This window comes from Mchenga conophoros, linkage group LG22 (genome assembly GCF_057382185.1).
Source record: "Mchenga conophoros isolate Kocher_MC1m ecotype Shallow Benthic linkage group LG22, M_conophoros_male_GT1.1, whole genome shotgun sequence".
NCBI classification, from domain to species: Eukaryota; Metazoa; Chordata; class Actinopteri; order Cichliformes; family Cichlidae; genus Mchenga; species Mchenga conophoros.
The window spans coordinates 23,320,942-23,339,355 of NC_140546.1; the positions used below are offsets into that span (position 1 = coordinate 23,320,942).

At 40.9% G+C, this 18,414-nt stretch overlaps 3 protein-coding genes across 4 annotated transcripts; 2 read left to right on the plus strand and 1 right to left on the minus strand.

Annotated features, from left to right (window-relative positions):
• Positions 1 to 1,320: 1,320 nt before the first annotated feature.
• Positions 1,321 to 3,237, plus strand: LOC146549508 (proline-rich protein 15-like). Its single transcript, XM_085262188.1, has 2 exons — positions 1,321 to 1,642; positions 2,089 to 3,237. The coding sequence occupies exon 2, from the start codon at positions 2,113 to 2,115 to the stop codon at positions 2,446 to 2,448; it is 336 nt and encodes a 111-aa protein (XP_085118314.1). The 5' UTR covers positions 1,321 to 1,642; positions 2,089 to 2,112; the 3' UTR covers positions 2,449 to 3,237.
• Positions 3,238 to 3,979: 742 nt separating this feature from the next.
• Positions 3,980 to 14,060, plus strand: wipf3 (WAS/WASL interacting protein family member 3). 2 transcript variants are annotated; one of them, XM_085262763.1, is made up of 8 exons: positions 3,980 to 4,437; positions 6,513 to 6,610; positions 6,959 to 7,100; positions 8,909 to 9,070; positions 9,186 to 9,908; positions 12,732 to 12,866; positions 13,012 to 13,113; positions 13,215 to 14,060. In XM_085262763.1, the coding sequence occupies exons 2-8, from the start codon at positions 6,530 to 6,532 to the stop codon at positions 13,253 to 13,255; spliced, it is 1,386 nt and encodes a 461-aa protein (XP_085118889.1). In that variant the 5' UTR covers positions 3,980 to 4,437; positions 6,513 to 6,529; the 3' UTR covers positions 13,256 to 14,060. The 2 variants fall into 2 exon arrangements, with proteins under 2 accessions (XP_085118889.1, XP_085118888.1); XM_085262762.1 differs by having other exon boundaries at positions 3,985 to 4,437; positions 13,012 to 13,116.
• Positions 14,061 to 14,113: 53 nt separating this feature from the next.
• LOC146549510 (peptidyl-prolyl cis-trans isomerase FKBP14-like) lies at positions 14,114 to 18,400 on the minus strand. The gene is made up of 4 exons (XM_085262764.1): positions 18,104 to 18,400; positions 15,342 to 15,493; positions 14,739 to 14,866; positions 14,114 to 14,571 (listed from the first exon to the last, which is right to left on the minus strand). Exons 1-4 carry the CDS (start codon positions 18,298 to 18,300, stop codon positions 14,413 to 14,415), a joined length of 636 nt encoding a protein of 211 aa, XP_085118890.1. The 5' UTR covers positions 18,301 to 18,400; the 3' UTR covers positions 14,114 to 14,412.
• Between the last annotated feature and the right edge of the window lie 14 nt (positions 18,401 to 18,414).

The window sequence follows — 18,414 nt, forward strand, 5'->3', positions numbered from 1 at the left end:
ACACAGCATTTCAGAAAAGGAACATCACACCAACATCAAAATGTGGTAGTGTGATCTTCTGGGGCTGTTTTGCTGCCTTAGGACCAGCAAGACTTGATTTTGTAACTGGAACCATGAATTCTGCTGTCTACCAAAACATCCTGAAAGAGAATGTCCAGACATCTGTTTGTGACCTCAAGCTGAAGCGCATTTGGGTTCTGCAGCAGGACAGCGATCCAAAACAAAACGGCGGTTCATGCTCAAAAACCCTCCAATGTTGCTACAACAATTCTGCAAAGAAGAATGGGCCAAAAGTCCTCCACAGTACTGTAAAAGACTCGAAGCGAGCTATTGCAAATGCTTGATTGCAGTTGTTGCTGCTAAGGGTGGTCCAACCAGTTATTAGGGTTAGGGGACAATCACTTCTTTTTAAAGGGTGATGTAGGTTGGAATTTTTTGCCCCCTTAATAACAAACACTTTCAGTTGGAAACTGCATTTTATATATATATATATATATATATATATATATATATATATATATATATGTATGTATGTATGTATGTATGTATGTATGTATGTGTGTGTGTGTATGTATGTATACATGTATATAACAGGTGAAGTCAAAGGCTGAGCCTCTAATGAATAATAATAATGAAATAGTAATAAAACTGTAACATTATAACACATTGAGCCTTAGTGACAGACTCCAGAGACAAACTACAATGCAGGGACAAGCAAATGTACCCGGAAGGAACACATGAGAGTGCCTCGGTGGATGAAACTGAATGAATCTGGCGGAGAGCCAAACTGTTCCCATTAAATTTGAATTTACAGCAGCACTAGCGCACGTTTAGAGCAGTAAAATGACGTCAATAGACACCTGAAATGTAATGATTTTTAACTCAGGCTATAATTTAAATCCATGCGGTTGAACTGAACGCTACCGAGCAGCAATCCAGCCACGACGGGTATTAATTGCGCTATTAACTCGTTGAATAAACGTTTCACTACCTCATTCTTCTCCTTTGCACGACAGGCCAGAGCCTAAAAAACAGGACGTCCAAACACTGAAACGTAATTTGGCTCTCTGGCTTAGGGTTGGGCCGCTTTGACAAAGGAATCTTCTTCTTTTTTTCTTTTTTTTTTTTGTTACTGAGGAGGCTGTACGATCCCGTGGGTCGTGTTGCCGTGCAACGACACGCCCCGCCTACCATCCCAATGTATTCACCTGAACCGTGTTCACGTGACAAGCGCAAAGGGTCCAATCCAATCAGGATGGAGGACAGGTGTTTCTTCATCAAAGTTTCGGAGGCGGAAACCTGCTGGTTAAGTGTAAGCCGCTCCTTATTGGTCTGTCACTTCATTTGTTTTCTTTTATCGAGAACTGCTGAGGAGTAGAGCGGAGTTGTTTGATAAGAGCAACATAAAAGAAAGAAAAGGTTTTGTTGCTGGGAAGTTTAAGGAGACAGTACTTGGCTCGTGCGTAAGATGGATACGTCTACGAACCTTTGAAGGACTGTTGTCACTGCTGTTCCAGGTGTTGCGCCAGTAAAGAAGAGGACACCGAATGTTGTTTATAGATAGCTCGTCACGATTAAAAGCCCGACGCTGACACTTTTATTAGGGTCGTTTTAACTGTCCACGCCACCTCTTGCAACACAGGTAGGATAAGTGTTTCTGAGTCCTTTTTGCGTATTGATCGCCTGTGAATCTCGGTTTGGGTTTGCACTTCTACTCTCAGACTCATTAAACCAGTTTTACAGCGACGCTAAATATGGTTACACTGGTTATTCATAGGATTAGTTGGCAAGACACCTCTCACTCATCTAAAATATATGTAGATAGGCAAACATTTAGGTAAAGTGTAATTTAAGACATTAAAACAGAAATTACACTTGTAGTAATTATGAGTGGACATAAGGCTGTAGAACAGCATGAATACTAAACCAACTATATATATATATATATATATATATATATATATATATATATATATATGATAAAAGAATGACAAACTGGCCCCTCAAATTGGATTATATTAAAGGACAAATACTGTAAAAGATGATAAAATCTTAAAAATTATTGATGGGTTGCGTTCCTCTTTACAGGTCACTGCATCCCTTTAGTCAAAGATGACAGAGAGGACCCCATGGTGGAAGGCATTCCTGCCAAAGAAAAAGGCCCCCAAGGATCAAGCCTTTGATGTGAACTTTGACCCTTGGGCAAAATCCTCTCCTGCAGCCTCCAAGGCCTCCCAGCCGGTGTCCAACAACAGCTCCAGCCTGCTCAGCGATGAAACCTTCGACGACTCCCGACTGGACTCGGTCTTCAATGAGCAGACTTGTCGCAGGAACATGAATATATCGCGCTCAGGCCGATTCAAAGAAAAGAAGAAGATCCGTACAACTATTCCAATAGAGCAGAAAGAGAAAGAGAACGTGACGTCTGGGAGAGAGGACGCACGGTGACAGCAAGGAGTAAAAAGCCGGGCGATCAAAGACTGCTTTACAGAGATGCTTGAAGACGGAGGAGAAGAAGAAATCAAGGTCTATGAAGATGTTTCACTCTCATGAAGCATGCCAGGAATTCTGCTGATTTTTCTTTTTTTTCTTCTTTTTTTATATGTTGGTGATAATGAAGACGATGAGCATTCAAGTTTTAGCCCAATACTGGAAAAAAAGGATGATTTTAGACATTTGTTGATGCACTTTGCCAGAAAGCCAAAAAAACAGTGTCAGCAATATTACACTTAGAAAACAGGAATGCCCTTTCTCCTTTCAGTGCTCCATATGTGTTTCAGGAAGGAACTGCTCATAAAATGTTTACATTTTTTCTGTAATAAGATTAATAGAAAATAATATCTAATAATATAAACCTAATAATGAAGGATATGTGTAACAATAATTTTACAGTGCTTTTTATAAGGGCTATAAGGGTGTTTATGAAGGTGTAAATGGTTCCTTTATGTGTGTGTGTGTGTGAAGAAAACAGAGAGAGAAAAAAATGGTTTGTTAGCAGTGCTTAATCAGATGCACAAAACTTGTCAGCAAAATGCATAAAATACTTCAATGAAGGATTCAAATTGACATATTGCACAAAACCTTTAGCAAAGCCATCACTGCTGAAATATCCAGGCAGATGAAATGAGGACAAGGAAGTGATGTTAATTTCTTTTTAAGACTTCTCTGCTTTTGGATGGCCTCTGAATAGTTTTACATGAAGGCAAAATATGAGAAATAAATCTGACATCTGCTACAGCTGATTGGTGTGTGTCTGTGTGCTTCACGAATCCCCATTTGTTGATGGATTAACCCACGCAGTGCAAAGTTTGCTTCTTCGTCCCCATTAAAAACAACTTTAACACAGCAAAGCCCATCAATAACAACAACAATAACACCAAATAAGGAAATAAATAAGAAAATCTGAAGATGGAGTAAAGCAAAAAACACCCCACCTAAAAACATGTCAGTAAATTTGGCAGCTGTGTTGAGAGTGACAACCTTGTGTGTTCTCATCACAATGTCTAAAAAAAGCACTCACAAGGAATTACAGCTAATTAAATAAAGCAGGTAGTAGATGTTAAGCCCAGGTGTGAATCACAGGTAGTTAAAAGGAGGAGTATGCCAGTGTCGCGGCATTCTTCTGTCACTGTTTAAGGTGTGTATCTGTGTGTGCACAGTGCATGTCAAAGGTTATAATTGATATACTTTTTACAATGACACCATATTTATTGTCGGCTGTCTCATAGCTGCTAAAGTGCAACAGTTAAACGTGTAAGTGTGAAGTTGTGCGTGCACAAATGAATAAGACCGACTTGTAATACCATATCTTCAACACAAGGGGCAATAATGTACCGCCAGTAGACTGTCATACAGCAACAAACTGCAATGAACAGGAGGAAGATATACTTAGAAAAAACAAACTGTAGTTTTGTAGGGGGCAAAGAATTTACTCCAGACGTCTTTACCGCGCAGTCAGAACCCACAGTCGTGGATACACAATGCTTGTCTCCTTCCACTGGTGTAACTCAATAAGAGGGAAAGTCTTTTGGCTCCTTCAGCACGGACGAAGCCAACGACACTGATCCTGTTTCTCTCTCTCTCTCTCTGTGTGTCTCTGTGTCGTTGACTGTGGAGCAGTGAGGTGTGGCTTTACTCTGTGCGCCCCCGACGCTGCGCTCCCAAGAGAATAAACCGAAAACAGCCAGGGCTGTTGTGCTGCAGTGTCGTCAGCGTCTCCGCTATAAACTCAAAAATTAAGCAAAATAAAGTTTGTGGAACTTTTTAAGATATCTGCAAGAGCACCACAACCCAGGCGTGTGATACGAAGTGTCCTCATTTGACTAAATATAACCTGGAAACTTTCTCACAAGTGTCCCGCTATGCAGAGGGCACTGCGCTAACGGACCACACTGAAGTTCTCTCTGCAAACAGGTGAAGTTCTGACATTTTCTGAAGGTAGGGCGATTTCTTAACGAGTGCACTTTTGCATGTAACGGTTTAATGTTTTTATTCTCACAGAAGTTTGTAATGAAATGTTTAAAAATGCAGGTCCAAATAGAAATGTTTATAGCAGATGAATTGGATTTATTCGAGCTCCCTGCACAGGCATGGAGCATCAAGTGTACCCACCCTTTTTTAAATGTCCTTTCAGATACATTTTGCATTACAAAAATGGGCAATAATGAATGAATAATAATAATAATAAATTAATGAATGAATAATATAAAAATATAAATAAATAAAACATACATGGACATTACTTAAAACCACTGTGTTGTGCTAATCCTGGCTGTTATTCTTGGGCTGGGTTTGCAAAGTCAGCCATTCTTTGTGAAGACGTATCACAAATTGGTTGGGATTTTTGTAACGATTATAAAATATGGAAATAAATTACTAGAAAATAAAAAGTGTGATCCATCTTTTTTTTGGCTGCAGCAGCTGTCATATCAGATCTTCTTTCTGGGGAAGATTAAGCTCATACTTGAGGTACAAAGAAAAGCAACAACTGCTGTGAGAGGTGTACTCACCTCACTTACTTCCCCACCTGTTCTGGAAGACCTCAGTTGACCGGTGTCCAGCTTCCCCCCTTTAGAGAGCTAAACTGGCAGTGTCACTGAGGCTGCTTGACACAGTTATGAAGATAGAAATAGCAACGGAGGACAGCCTGCCACTTGCAAAGAGGGAAAGCATGAACTGCACACAGACAGAATACCAGTAGCATGATTCAGATCCGTTACTTCCATTACAAAAACATATTCAAGTAGCCATAAAATTACTTAATTAAAAGCACTTATTGTGCACTTATGTTTATTGACAGTGCTTTTAATATCTCTTGTCTTTGGATAACTTAAGCATTTTATGGCACTAAAGCTTAACAGTTCAGGTAATTTCAATATACTTTCTGTGCTGCTTAGTTGTTTAATCCACAATAAAGAACCATATTATGATGTCATCATATGTTTACATGTTTGAAAACTATTTCCAACAAGTGAAACTATCCTGATGTCGGAAAACAGTTGTGTTTCCAGCTTCTCCTGTCTAATACAACAAGGCTTTAAATGGAATAAGAAGTAAGCAAATGTTCCCAAACCAATCCAAAAATTAATTACGCCATTTGAAGATCAATGTATTGAAAGTGTAGGGGAACTTGTAACTGAATAAAACCATCAAATAAAGTACACAAGTTTAAATTTGGACTGAAATAGTGTACTTGAGTAATTGTGCTTAGTTCTCTTCCCCCAGACGACAAGAGAGATGTGTTCAACAAAAACAGGTTCTGTTGTGTGCTTTATTAAATTGCTAAAGAGGAGCATGTGCAAATTCCACAGCCTGAGGTTTGTGCACAAACCTCAGGCTGTTTTCAGCCGGTCAGCCGAGGAAGACAGCTTATCAAAAATGCATGATGTCAAGATGGTGGGTGGACATGTCAGCGACTGTCACTGTGGACCATTTACTAGCTGTAGAAGCTGAAACATGTGACATGACTCTGTACGCAAGCTGTTTCCTGGAACGCTGTTGTAGTGGACATTTAGCGGGGCTTTGATTACTGAACCAGTAGCTCTTAAAAGCTTTCTTTGCACAGTTACACTCAGTACAACCTGAAACATAAAAGAATAGAACAGTGTGTTGGGACACTGTTGTTGTTTCCTCTGGACTTTCCTTAATTTCTTTTCCATGAAGTTCCATACAGTTACTGCAGTAAATGCCTTTGGACACTGACTCGAATAAAGGGTAGGGGTCCATTACTGTTCACACAACACTCTCCATTGTTCTAGCCTGAAGTAATCTGCCATGGGGCATTGTGGGAAAAGGAGGAGATGTGTCAGATTTCTCTGGAGAGGATGGAGCGCTTTGCTGTTTCCTGTTTTGTGCTGTATGGTGGTGAAAGCTCTTCCTGTTCAGGGGAAGAGGGTGACAGGTCATCGAATGCACCCAGTACACAGTAGCTTCTTCTGACGCGGAGCAAATAAAAAACCTCGAAGCACTGCATACAGGGTTTCCTGCAATAGAGTGCGCTTTGTCTTCTCCAGGTATTTGAGGCCGAGGCATGCCGGTTCCCCCACCTCCCCCTCCGCCTCCACCAGCAGCCCCGCCACCCCCACCGCCACCCAGTGCTGCCCTGCCACAGGTATAAGATTCTTCCAGCAACTCTCTTATGCAATTGCAAACACTCATTGTGTTCTTCTTGCTGATCATCGACCATCTGGAGCTCATTTGCATTATTAATTGAGCTAGTATACACACACACACACTGACTTAGACACACACAACCCAGACAGCAGGCTGTCAGTGGCAAAAGAGTGTTACGTTACCCCAGCAGGCTCATAGTGTCCTCTTGTTAAATGAGCTGCTGCAGCCAGCGAACAGGGCAAAGACATGGCTCAGTAGATTCTGGATACAGCAGTAACGTCTGTCTGCATAAACAAAAAAGTGATCCTCTCCACTCTTACTTCTTTTTTGTTCTGTTTTTCTTCAGTGTCCATTAGATCCTCCCAAGGTCCAGTTTAGCGGAGGAGGAGGAGGTGGTGGAAGGAATGCCCTGCTGGCAGACATCCAGAAAGGAACCAAGCTCAAGAAAGTCACGCAGGTCAACGACCGCAGCGCCCCCGTCGTCAATAGTAGGTCCCACAACATATAGCCTGCACATATACAGACACACTCAGTTTGTTTTCTCTAAATGTTACATCCTTACATCACAGTAGCGCCCACTCAGCCACTCTCGTAGGTGAATGGGTGCTTCATATAGTGTGTGTCTGTAGTTTGAAATATGCCAGTGTGATGTGTTCTCGTGAAACACTCGACATATTAAAGTGAAGGACAAAGAAGGGGAGAAGACTGGGGGATGTTTGGTGTCTTTGTGCTATATTTGAACTCACAAGGCCAGTGCATGCTTCAGGAAGGAATGCCCTATAGCTGATTAAGACGCAGGAAGAACAGACAGATGGTATTATATACACTGACACAATAGAAAAGGCAAAAACACTGTGCACTGTCACCACTCAACACACCCTGTGCAATATCACTAAAGACTGTGAAACAGATATGCGTGCGTGCTGTGTGCAGTGTTGGTCAAGTTACTTGAAAAAAGTAATCAGTAACTAATTCCTTTATGTGTATAGATGAAGACAAGATCATTAGGACCCTCTGAAATTTTTAATTTCCAAGTCATTTTAAACAGAGCAAGGGATTTTAACATAGCTTTTCTAAACATTGTAGTTTTATTTTTTGGATGCTTATCTTATTTGACTTTGCACAAAAAATAGTTTTACAAAAAGAAAAACTACCAGGGTCTTCAGTTCAACCCACATATTATCAGTAGATTTCAAGTCAGTCAGTAATGTTGACTTTGGTCTTCTGGAGGTTCTTCCAGGTTTGCTACTGACTGCTTGAGGTTTTCTACAAGATCTTCACACATTCTTATTTCTTCATGATTCCTTCCACCTTGGCGAGATTCCTAGATGCACTGAAGGGTCCCGACAACATAATACCCACACCGCAGTGTTTCACTTTGGGAACCCTGTTCTTGGGTTGTACGTCTCTCCCTTCTTTCTCCAAACTTAAGCAGAGTAAGCAGAGCTCTGGTTTAATCTCATCTGACTAAAGGACATGTTTCCAGTTTACAAAATCTTTCTCCAGATTGTACTTGGCCTACTCCAGTCTGGCCTGAAGGTGTTTCTTTTGCAAAAGTTGAGTTTTTCTTGTTCTGTAACCTCAGACTCTATTCCTGTGCAGGGTTCTAGTGAATATCTTCCGTGAGACAGTCTGACAGTTTCTGAATACAGTCATTCATCAGTATCAGATTCTTTGAGATCTTTTGCTTCTTACCTCTGCCAGACTTGTTCTGTACTGTGCGGCTCTCTTTGAAGTTTTTAATGATACATAGCACTCACTGGACTTCTTGACACTGGGAATGGTGGTGATAACTTTGTATATTCATCTCCTGTTTTGTAAGCATCAGCAATTCTTTCTTAAGTCTAAACTGATTTGTTTTTGATTTTGGCATGATGCTTTAATCAAGCGACAGCTCAGCCCCTCACTGAAGCTTCCAATTTATGTAAATTGGAAGCTTCAGTTTTAACTTGATTTTTAAAAGCTTTGAGCATTACAAAGTTAAAGCACATCATTGCACAGCAGTGGTCATTTTCTCAGGGGGCTAATAATATTGGGAGGTTAGGTAAGTGTGGTGGTGTGAAAGTTGCACATGTTTGAGTTTTTGATGTTAGCTTCATTAGGTTTTTTCCAGCACTAAAAACAAGCTCTTGTTGGGACAAAACTCATGAGCTTATAAGATATACAATGTTATGTAGTGAATACATTTATAATGATATTAGACCAAATATTGCGATTGACCACATGATTTATTAAGCTTTCATGCCTTTGCACTGCTGTTATTTCATTACTAACATGTGCACATGGCGTTCCCCAGATTCCAAGGCTAGCACAGGAGATTTATCTGGAAATGCTGGCACTTCTCAGGCCTCATCGGGTGGCATGGCACCCGTGGGGCCATCATTGAGTGGGCTATTTGCTGGAGGGTTCCCCACTCTCAGGCCTACAGGACAAAGAGACCTAGCAGGCAAAACCAGAGGTTGGTGCAAAATGTCATATTCTTGCTCATAGATATATTTATGATTTGTCAGTAGTCACAATAACATTTTTTCCCTTTCAAATGGCTCCTCTTGGGTGTGTTTGTTCTGTTTAAGTGTCTCGATCGAGCTCATCAGTCTCTCTGAAGCCTCTGTGGAACCCTCCTTCATCGGCCGACTCCAGCAGCTTCCCTGAACCCGACAGGAAAGCGGAGATCCAAACCTCCGTCCACCGCCTACTCGCCCCCTCGGCCTCTGCTCCTCCCTCCCCCTCTCACAGCAGCATGCACCCGCCACCTTTCCCTCCTTCCACTCCCCTTCCACCTGCCCCTCCCTCTGCTCCTCCCCCACCTCCCCCGCCTCAGGCTTTCCAGGACCGGCCAGGTAACAAGCCTCCCCCTCTCCCCTCCTGCCCTCCACCTCCACCTCCATCCCAGACTACCAAGCCCATGTGGCTCCCCATTCAGCACTCGCAACACTCATCTGTCTCCCAGCCCTCTCCTCCTCCTGCTCCTCCTCCTCCACCACCGCCTCCAACTGTCCAGCCTCTGTCAACTATCCCAGGGGACCATTCTTCGGGGTACTTCTACTCTCCGCCTTCATCTGCAGTCTACTCTGAAACTTCAAGGTTCCCTGTTCTTCGGGACAGCCCCCTGGGACCGCCTCCCCCACCTCCGCCTCCCTCTCTGCCACCTTCCATTACTCCAAGCTGCCCGTCTACCCTACCTCCACCACCACCCAAAGTGGCTCCAGTGCCTTCCCCAGCAATGCGCTCTCTGCCTCCCTCATACCCTTGCAACGCTCCCACGCGACGGCCACCAGCTATACCCAGGAGTGCAGGTAGGTGGACAACAGGATGTAAAAATGCTTCTTTAATGCCACTTGTGTTTATAAATATAAATCTGTTGCCTGTTACATGTTTTTTCCATAATTGAAACGGATAAAGTCTGTATGAAAGATAAAAAGTTTAAACCACTGCTTCATGCCTTTGGAAAATCTTTTGAATTCTGTCTTTATGCGAGAAATGATTCAGTCATGTAAATGGAGCTGACTCGATATATTAATGGTGATGATATAAAAAGAAGGAAAATTAAAAGAAATTCTGAAAGAAAACGATTGCGCTGAAGCAATGTTTTAGAGATCAGAAAACAAGTTCAGCTAAGGGTGTGGCCTAAGAAAGTTCCCAATAATAGTTGTAAAAGATGGAAGTAGCTACTGTGACCTCACCGACTGGTTAGCGAAGGGTTGTTGTGAAGCCCCAAGCTTCAAGAGCAGTTTCACCATTGCTATGTGCTTTTTAAAACTGGACATGATGTTTGAGGTGGAGGACCTGACTGAGAGACCAAGGGACAATATCTTATCCTAAATCATACCTAGCCATACTTTACTCTAAATGTGGATTACATAATGGTTAAGGTAATTAACTCATTAGGAAGTGTCTACTGAGATAAATCAGGTAAGTAGTGGCGTCATTTTTTGGAGAGGGTCAAAGTTCAATAGAATCTGGTATCTTTTTGTACCAGAGGAGTCAAGCCCTTTTTGCCATAAGAAAGAAGACAGGTTTAAACCCATCCATGTAGATTAGAATATCTTTATTGCCACTATTACATGCAACAAGTACAGCATAATTAGCCTCAATCTCAACAGTGCAAAGATCACTCACATCATAAAAACGACATAAAACTGTATAAGAGATAAAAGTAAATACAAAAGTCAAAAGCAGCCTTCCTCCATTCTCACAACCCCTTCTTGCACAAAACACGTGTGGCCATTGCAGCATCTAATGCCTGTATAGAACTGGGATAAAAGCTGTTATTCAGTCTGTTTCTGCTTGTTTTACTTGTTCAGTACTGTCTACCTGATGGTAACAGTTCTGACAGGGTGAGATAGACCTATTATAGTATTATTAGCCTTTTTTGAGAACATTTACATGATTGATCCCATACATAGATGCCACAGTGTAGAGTAGAAAGTTGATATTTACTAGCTGAAGAAGCTCTGTTACACAATGTTATACTTTAAGATGTTTTTATCTTGTAAAAAACCAACCTTAAGCATTTATAGGCAGTTAACCAGCATAAAATGAAAATAGGAAAATTGGTGACACCCGGTTTATCTTTGTGCAGAAAAATGAGTGTATATCACAGCTGGTGTGCTGATTAGGTTCTGAAGTCTATCCTTCCACAGTGTTTTCTCTATTCCTCTCCAGTGTCTACAGGCCAGACTCGAAGCTTCTCAAAAGCAATTTAATTCAGTTAAATTCAGTTTTATTTATATAGCGCCAAATCCCAACAACAGTTCCCTTCAGGCATTTTACATTGTAAGGTAAAGAGCAATACAATAATACAGAGAAAACAGAGACAATCTCAATAATTAGATGAGCCCTTATGAACAACTGGCAACAGTGGGAAGGAAAAACTCACTTTCAAAAGGAAGAAACTTCTGGCAGAACCAGGCTCAGGGAGGGACAGCCATCTGCCGTGAGTAGTTGGGAGTGAGGGGAGGAGGACGTTACAAAGACATGGTGTGGAAGAGAGCCAGAGATTAATGATAACTAATGATTACATGCAGAGGGGTGTATAAACACATTGTGAGTGGAAAGAAAAACAGGTGTTAGGACTGCTGATCCAGCCCTAAAAGCTTTATCAAAAAGGAAAGTTCTAAGCCTAATCTTAAAAGTAGAGAGGGTGTCTGTCTCCTGAATCCAAACTGAAAGCTGGTTCCACAGACGAAGGGTCTGAAAGCTGAAGGCTCTTCCGCTCCCATTCGACTTTTAAATACCAAACAAACCACAAGTAAGCCCGCAGTCTGAGAGTGAAGTGCTCTGTTGGGGTGATACGGTATTATGAGGTCTTTAAGCCAAGCCAACTTTATTTAAAAAGCGCTTTAAAAACAGTGAGCACTGACCAAAGTGCTGAACAGAACTAAAACAATAAAAACATAAATGCTAAAAATAAAATACAAGTTGAAATAACAGTAACAATATAAAAAGGCAATGAAATCCAAATGAAATTACCATTCTATACTGGGTTTAAAAGCCAAACTGAAAGGGTGAGTCTTCAGACGAGATTTAAGATATGATGGGGCCTGATTATTCGAGACCTTGTATGTGAGGAGAATGATTTTAAATCTGATTCTGGGTGTAACAGGGGAGCCAGTAAAGAGAAACCAGTATAGGAGAAATATACTCTCACTTTCTTGTTGCTTTCAATACTCTTGTTCAGCTGGAGGCTTTTCAGGGAGTTTTAGGACAGCCTGATAATAATGAATTACAGTAGTCCAGCCTAGAAGTTTTAAATGCATTAACTAGTTTTTCAGCATCACTCTGAGACAGGATATTTTTAATTCTAGAGATATTTTATAAATGGAACTAAGCAGTCCTACGTATTTGTTTAATACGCGCAATGAAGGACATATCCTGGTCAAAAACAAATCCAAGATTCCTCACAGTGTTACTGGAGGCCAAGATAATGCCATTCAGAGTAAGCATCCGGTTCAACATTATATTTCTAAGATTTATACGGCAAAGTACAATAACCTTAGTTTCTATATTTAGAAGCAGGAAATCAGAGGTCATCCAGGCTGAATCAAAATTCCATAAAATGTATATTTTTTGTTTTTATTTTAAATGTTCTTTTTCTTCTGATGCCCACTTATTAACAGGTGTGGGTCGACTGGCTCCTCCTCCTGCTCCCCCCGCCCGTTCCCCCACCACAGAGTTGTCCACCCGCATTCCTCCTCCTCCACCTCCTCCCATGCCCCCATCCAGTCTCAGGAATGGACATCTTCAGAGCTTAGGTAAGATTTTAAAAGGATTTTTATTGTTCAAATGTATAACTTTTATGTAAACTTTGAAAGTTACTTTTTGCTGCTCAGCAGAAGGACATTGTTTTTTTTTTTTTAAAAGGGTAGAAACTTCTAATCTGCATCTTCTTTACTCCAGCGGATGACTTTGAATCAAAGTTCCAGTTCCACCCTGTAGAAGACTTACCCCCACCCGATGAATTCAAGCCTTTCCCACGGATCTACCCCAGCAAAGAAAACAGTGGTAGCCACAAAGCAAAGTTACTACTCCTCAGCTTTTCTTTTCTCAGCACTGTAGTCTCATCTGCTGAGCTGTTTTTCTTCCTCCTTGTTCTTTTACAGTGAACCCCAAACCACCAGGGATCAGGACACACCTCCGATGAGTCATGATCTCAGCACCGTGACACGCAACAAAAAAAGGACAAATCTCAGTATTCCTTCTCCTTCTTACGAGTCCTCACAGTTAAACTGACATTACTGCCATGGACTTGCATGGATAGAGGCTTTGTGTGTGTGTGTTGTTGTGTTTGGTGCATTTGTGTGTGTGCGTGTGGTTGTGCATTTTCAAAGCATCAAAACAAGGACCCGTCTTATTCTGACTATGTGACCTCTGACCTTTTCAAGTACAGAATGTTTTGTGTGCGTGAGAGGAGAAGCACTCGCCCTGCTTGTGCTCATAAGCTCCATTCAGACTCTACACACAGGCTAGAAGAACAGGGTCTTCCATTAATTATCGCTAACATGACTCTTGACAGTTTGTAATATGTTAACCATCATCTCTGTGCACTTGTAGTTGTAAAATTTGCTTTCAAGCAGGCAGTTTTTGTGACTACGTTGCTAAAGACAAGCAAACATACCTCAGTCTCAGCTCTTGCCTTGGAGGCGGCAATTGGGTAACTAGGTGTACCATTTTCTTGCCCCTCATGTATTAACCAACACTAACACATGGGAGGACAGTGCCACCTGTTGGTTTGATCTGTCACCAACAAATAAACCAAAGCAACTAAAAAGTTTACACAGATACTTTACTTAAAAAAAAAACAACTAATAAATGTATCTGCCTTAAACAGTGGTCCTTTTTTGAGTTGAGGCTCTTGATCCATTCAAACAATCCCAAAGCTGCACAAACAGGGCTGTAAACATATGTGTGTTATCTCAAAAACCCCATTAAAACAACAGGTAAAGTTCTCCTGTGGTTTTGAGTTATTCTTCATTGTGTCACAACATTAATTCAGTCTTCCCAAGTTTGCCCAAAATTTATTTACATTTATAAAAAAGAGCAAAAAACATTAACCTGATATTTCACGACAGTTTTCACACAGATATTTAGACTTGTGAAAATATCTAACTTTGGTCCCAAAAAGGATTTTCATAAACAAATCACAAAATTAAAAAACAATCTGCAACTAAACTTAACCACACACAGCGTCACGCAACACAGACTTAAAGCTTCTGTAAAACTGAAACAGACAAAAATAACCTCAAAGAGTCTCTGACAAGGATTTCCACCACGAAACACAAACCAGCGCTTCATGGGACTTCACAGTTCATCGTGTTTGTAAGTGAACTCTCTAGAGGATATAAAACCGTCCTTGTTCTCATCCTCTTTGGCAAAGATATCCTCCGCCATGTTCTCGTGTAGAGTGTCGTTGGGAGGGTAGCCGTGACGCTCAAACTCCTTCCTTAGATACTCTTTCACCTGGCAGACATGAAAAGAACAGGATGACTGGGACTTAAGTACAAACATAATAAAATGAATTAGAAATCACACTTTTTCCTCTTTGTACAGAAAGTAAAGTCTAGAGTGACATGGGATATGTAACCGATCCATGTAACTTCATATGTGTTTTCAATGGTTATCTTCACCTCATGCTTGGAGAGCTTCCAGTCATCGTTGAGGTCCATTTCCTGAAAGGACTCATGTGACCTAGGTCCATTTCTGATCTGTAGCACCTCGATGATAAAGGTAAGCGTGCTTTCAGGTGGAATCTTACCTGAATACAGAGAACAGGAGGGTAATGGGCAGAGATGTCAGTTCAAACTGAAATTGAATATTGCCAAAACTTCCAGTAAGCATCCAGGAAGTTTTCTTCCGTTGAAGAACACAGATGGTAAAAAGGAATAAAAAGCAAATCTATTGCTGTGAATCTGTTGGCATTAGAAAGGTTAGTTAGAAACAGAAGAGACAGATGTTATGGGTTAGAGTGGTTTGTGCTTACCGGACAAAAAAAGCACAGTATTGTTCACATGCTCCACGTAGAGAATAAGTGGACTAATGTCACTGAATGAAACCTTCATTCAGAGACATTGAATGAATTCATTCCTAGAAAGCAATTAAAAAGAACAAGAAAGACAAGTATAATAAGATGCGTGCATAATAATGTCACACTGTGAGAATTGGAGACACCAAGAAGACCGTGTCATAAAACATGCAGTGAAACTTCTTAGATATGGATGAAGCTTCTGTACCTTTTCCTTCCTTCCCATAGGCCAGTTCTGGAGGTATGACCAGTTTTCTCTTCTCTCCTGAGCACATGTTTTGCAGGCCTTTATCCCAGCCTTTGATTGCTTCTCTGATGCCCAGAGTGAACCAGATTGGCTGCTTGTCACCGCTGACTCGACTGGTCAACAAACACAGGTGTCGAAAGAGTGAAAAGTTGAGATGTAGAGAAGGTCTGAGGTGTCATCAAAGGTCAAGGAAATTATGATGCTTTTCTCAGAGTTATAATGATTCCTGCTGATATGAATGCTCCAATCAGACAGTTTTTCTACTGCAGGCTCTATGTGATTTCAAAGACTGTGGACCTAGCCAACCCCACTGAGAGAACATTAACAAATCGACAAGCTCCATCTCAGAAGATATCAAGTGAACACTATCTTTCCAGCTGGAACTGTATGCTGCTTTAAGAACAATAAACCTTGATCACCAGTGACCCGAAAGAACTGCTTGTTAAAAAAAAAAAAAAGACGCCTTCATGTCTGGAGAAAAGGAACTGAGGAGAGTGCAGCATGAAGGGCATTCTGCAGCCTCCTCCTTCAGTAAACACCCTCATCACCTTCAATGAGTTCTCCACTTATTCTTCATTAAAACCACATCCACCCCACATCTGAGGAACCACCCCTGCTTGTTTGTCTTCTGGCCTGGTTAGAAGACAGCTGGAGAAACTACACACTACAGCAAGGACGCAGACCCTGATGGCATCAGTGCGAGGTTCTGAAGACCTGTGTTAGCCTTGTGTCTGTGTTCCTGAGTCACTTTTACCACCTGAGTCTAAAGCAAGAGAAAATAGCTGTATTATTGCATCATAAAAAAAATATCTGTCTGGCAGAGAGTCATCTGGCAGTCGATGTTATTATTTATGGGATAAATAAAGTATTTTTCATTAATTCAAGAAGAGGGATATTATTTTTCCACCCACCCAGTGTCAAAACCTTACATTTGTGAGGTCCAGCCAATCTGAAGACTAAAGCTGCTTGTTGTCAGCATTGGATGCACGAGAGGTAGGGCTGTGCGATATGACCAAAATCTCATATCCCGATATAAGAGTTCTATCGTCCCGATAACTATATAAATCACAAAAATGTAACAATTTCTGTAAATTCTGTGAATCTCGGGCAGCTCGTCTTGCGGGAAGTGTTTCCAGCTGCGCGTCCTTTACCCGGAGTCAAGTGTTTTAACCGATGCATGAAACTATACATTTTTAGACATAAGTTGTAAAGGCCGCCGTTTTCTTTGTGAGTATTTATTTGAGCCTAAGGTTTATTTTTTAGCACCTGGCGGCTCCTTTTTAATTCTCATCCGTTAATAATCTGCTCTTTCACGTGATTCAGTTTATTTTGAAAAGTCTCAACAGGATCTTAAGCTTTATTGTGAAAGGTTTATGTGGAACATAAACAAGCGGACACGCGATGGTTTTACCGTAGTTGTTGCTAACCACAACGCATAAAAACAGGCACTTGTCCGTCTGTAGTGTGGTTATATAAAATATAAGAGAAAGAGAGAACTTGAAGAAATTAATATAGCCACTACAGTGATCATCAAAACAATGAAAAAATATTGCCGTAAACAGTTTATTTTGCGACACCACGAAACAAACGATAGCGTAAAATGAAACATACTTTTTTATATCGTCATCCGATATATATTGTTATATATTTCTCTAGTAAATGAAAAACATCTGTTGCCACGACTCTTTGGGCATTAATTGTAAGAAAGAAATGTGTACAATTATAAAAAATGTTCTGCTAGCTCATTGCCCAGACAGTCCTGTAATTATAAAACAGAAGAATTTGTTAGTTCACAGAAAATCTACTTTACAATAATATTATTAATTTACATTATTATTATTTTATTTTATTTTTAAACTGTTAATTTGGTGTAATACAACTGTCCATGGGGAAGGTCTTTACTCTAAAACTTAAAATACAGTTAAAAGTCCAAAATTGATCCTAATCACATTTTCCAAAGCTCGCACTGGAGTCTTGGCTGGGCCCATTTTTGGCCATGGACCTAATGTTTGACACTCTTGCACTAAAGCAGGGACGTCAAACTCATTTTACATCGTGGGCCACATACAGGCCACTTCACTGGTCCAGCCCACCAGTGAAACTCCCCTTTCTGTCTGTGTAAAGAAGTTAAACTACACATTGAATCGTTCACATGTCTTAGTATAAGGAAAAGAAGCAATTTTTAATAGTATGACTCAGTTTTTCTACATGATAAGGAAATTCTGCTGTAGTTCATGGAAGAAATCAGTCAGCATGACTCTTTGGCCATGAAATTACAGAAAAAGTTCTGGTTGCTAGTAGCTTACCATGTAATTTAAAAAAAAAAAAGTTTTTGCTCATTTTAGTGAAAAGACTGAAAATTTTCTGTCATATAATTTGACTATCTATTACTTAATAACTTTGGTGTGGTATGAATGGCCCTGGGGGAAGTCTTTGGCAGTAGTTAAAAGTTTTACAGCCATGTGTTCAGTGGACCAGATTGGAGTCTTTGCCCGGCCTATTTTGGCCCACGGGCCTCATGTTTGACATAACATTTAACTTTGTATCCCTTGCAGATAAATGCTAACATCGACATTCGAGAGTTTTAAATCTATAAAAGCTGTTTATGAAACCAGGGTGACGTCACTGCATCTCTCCTTCAGCCAGCTCCTTCATTGCTTCCTTGACAGAGTTGCATCATCATATTTGAGCGTTATAAGCCTCGCGTTAGCCATGAAACAAACCTGGAGAAAAACATGGTGCCATTCTCAAAGTATCCGTCATGATGCACCAGCAGAATGTCTCCATACTTGGACTTTCGGTGACAGAGGAAAGGTCTGTGCAGAACTTCTATCGTCACTTCAGCTTCGGGCAGCTTCCCCCCGCTGCTGACGGACACCAGCATGAAGGAGCAGAGCCAGCTCAGCACAACCAGCAGCATGCTGACACAGTCAGCTTTCAGAAGAAACAGCCTGTTGAACAAAGAGCTAAAAAGTTTCTAACAGACTTGCTGCGGCATGAAAACGTGCAGCTGTTCCTCTACGTGGCAGAGACA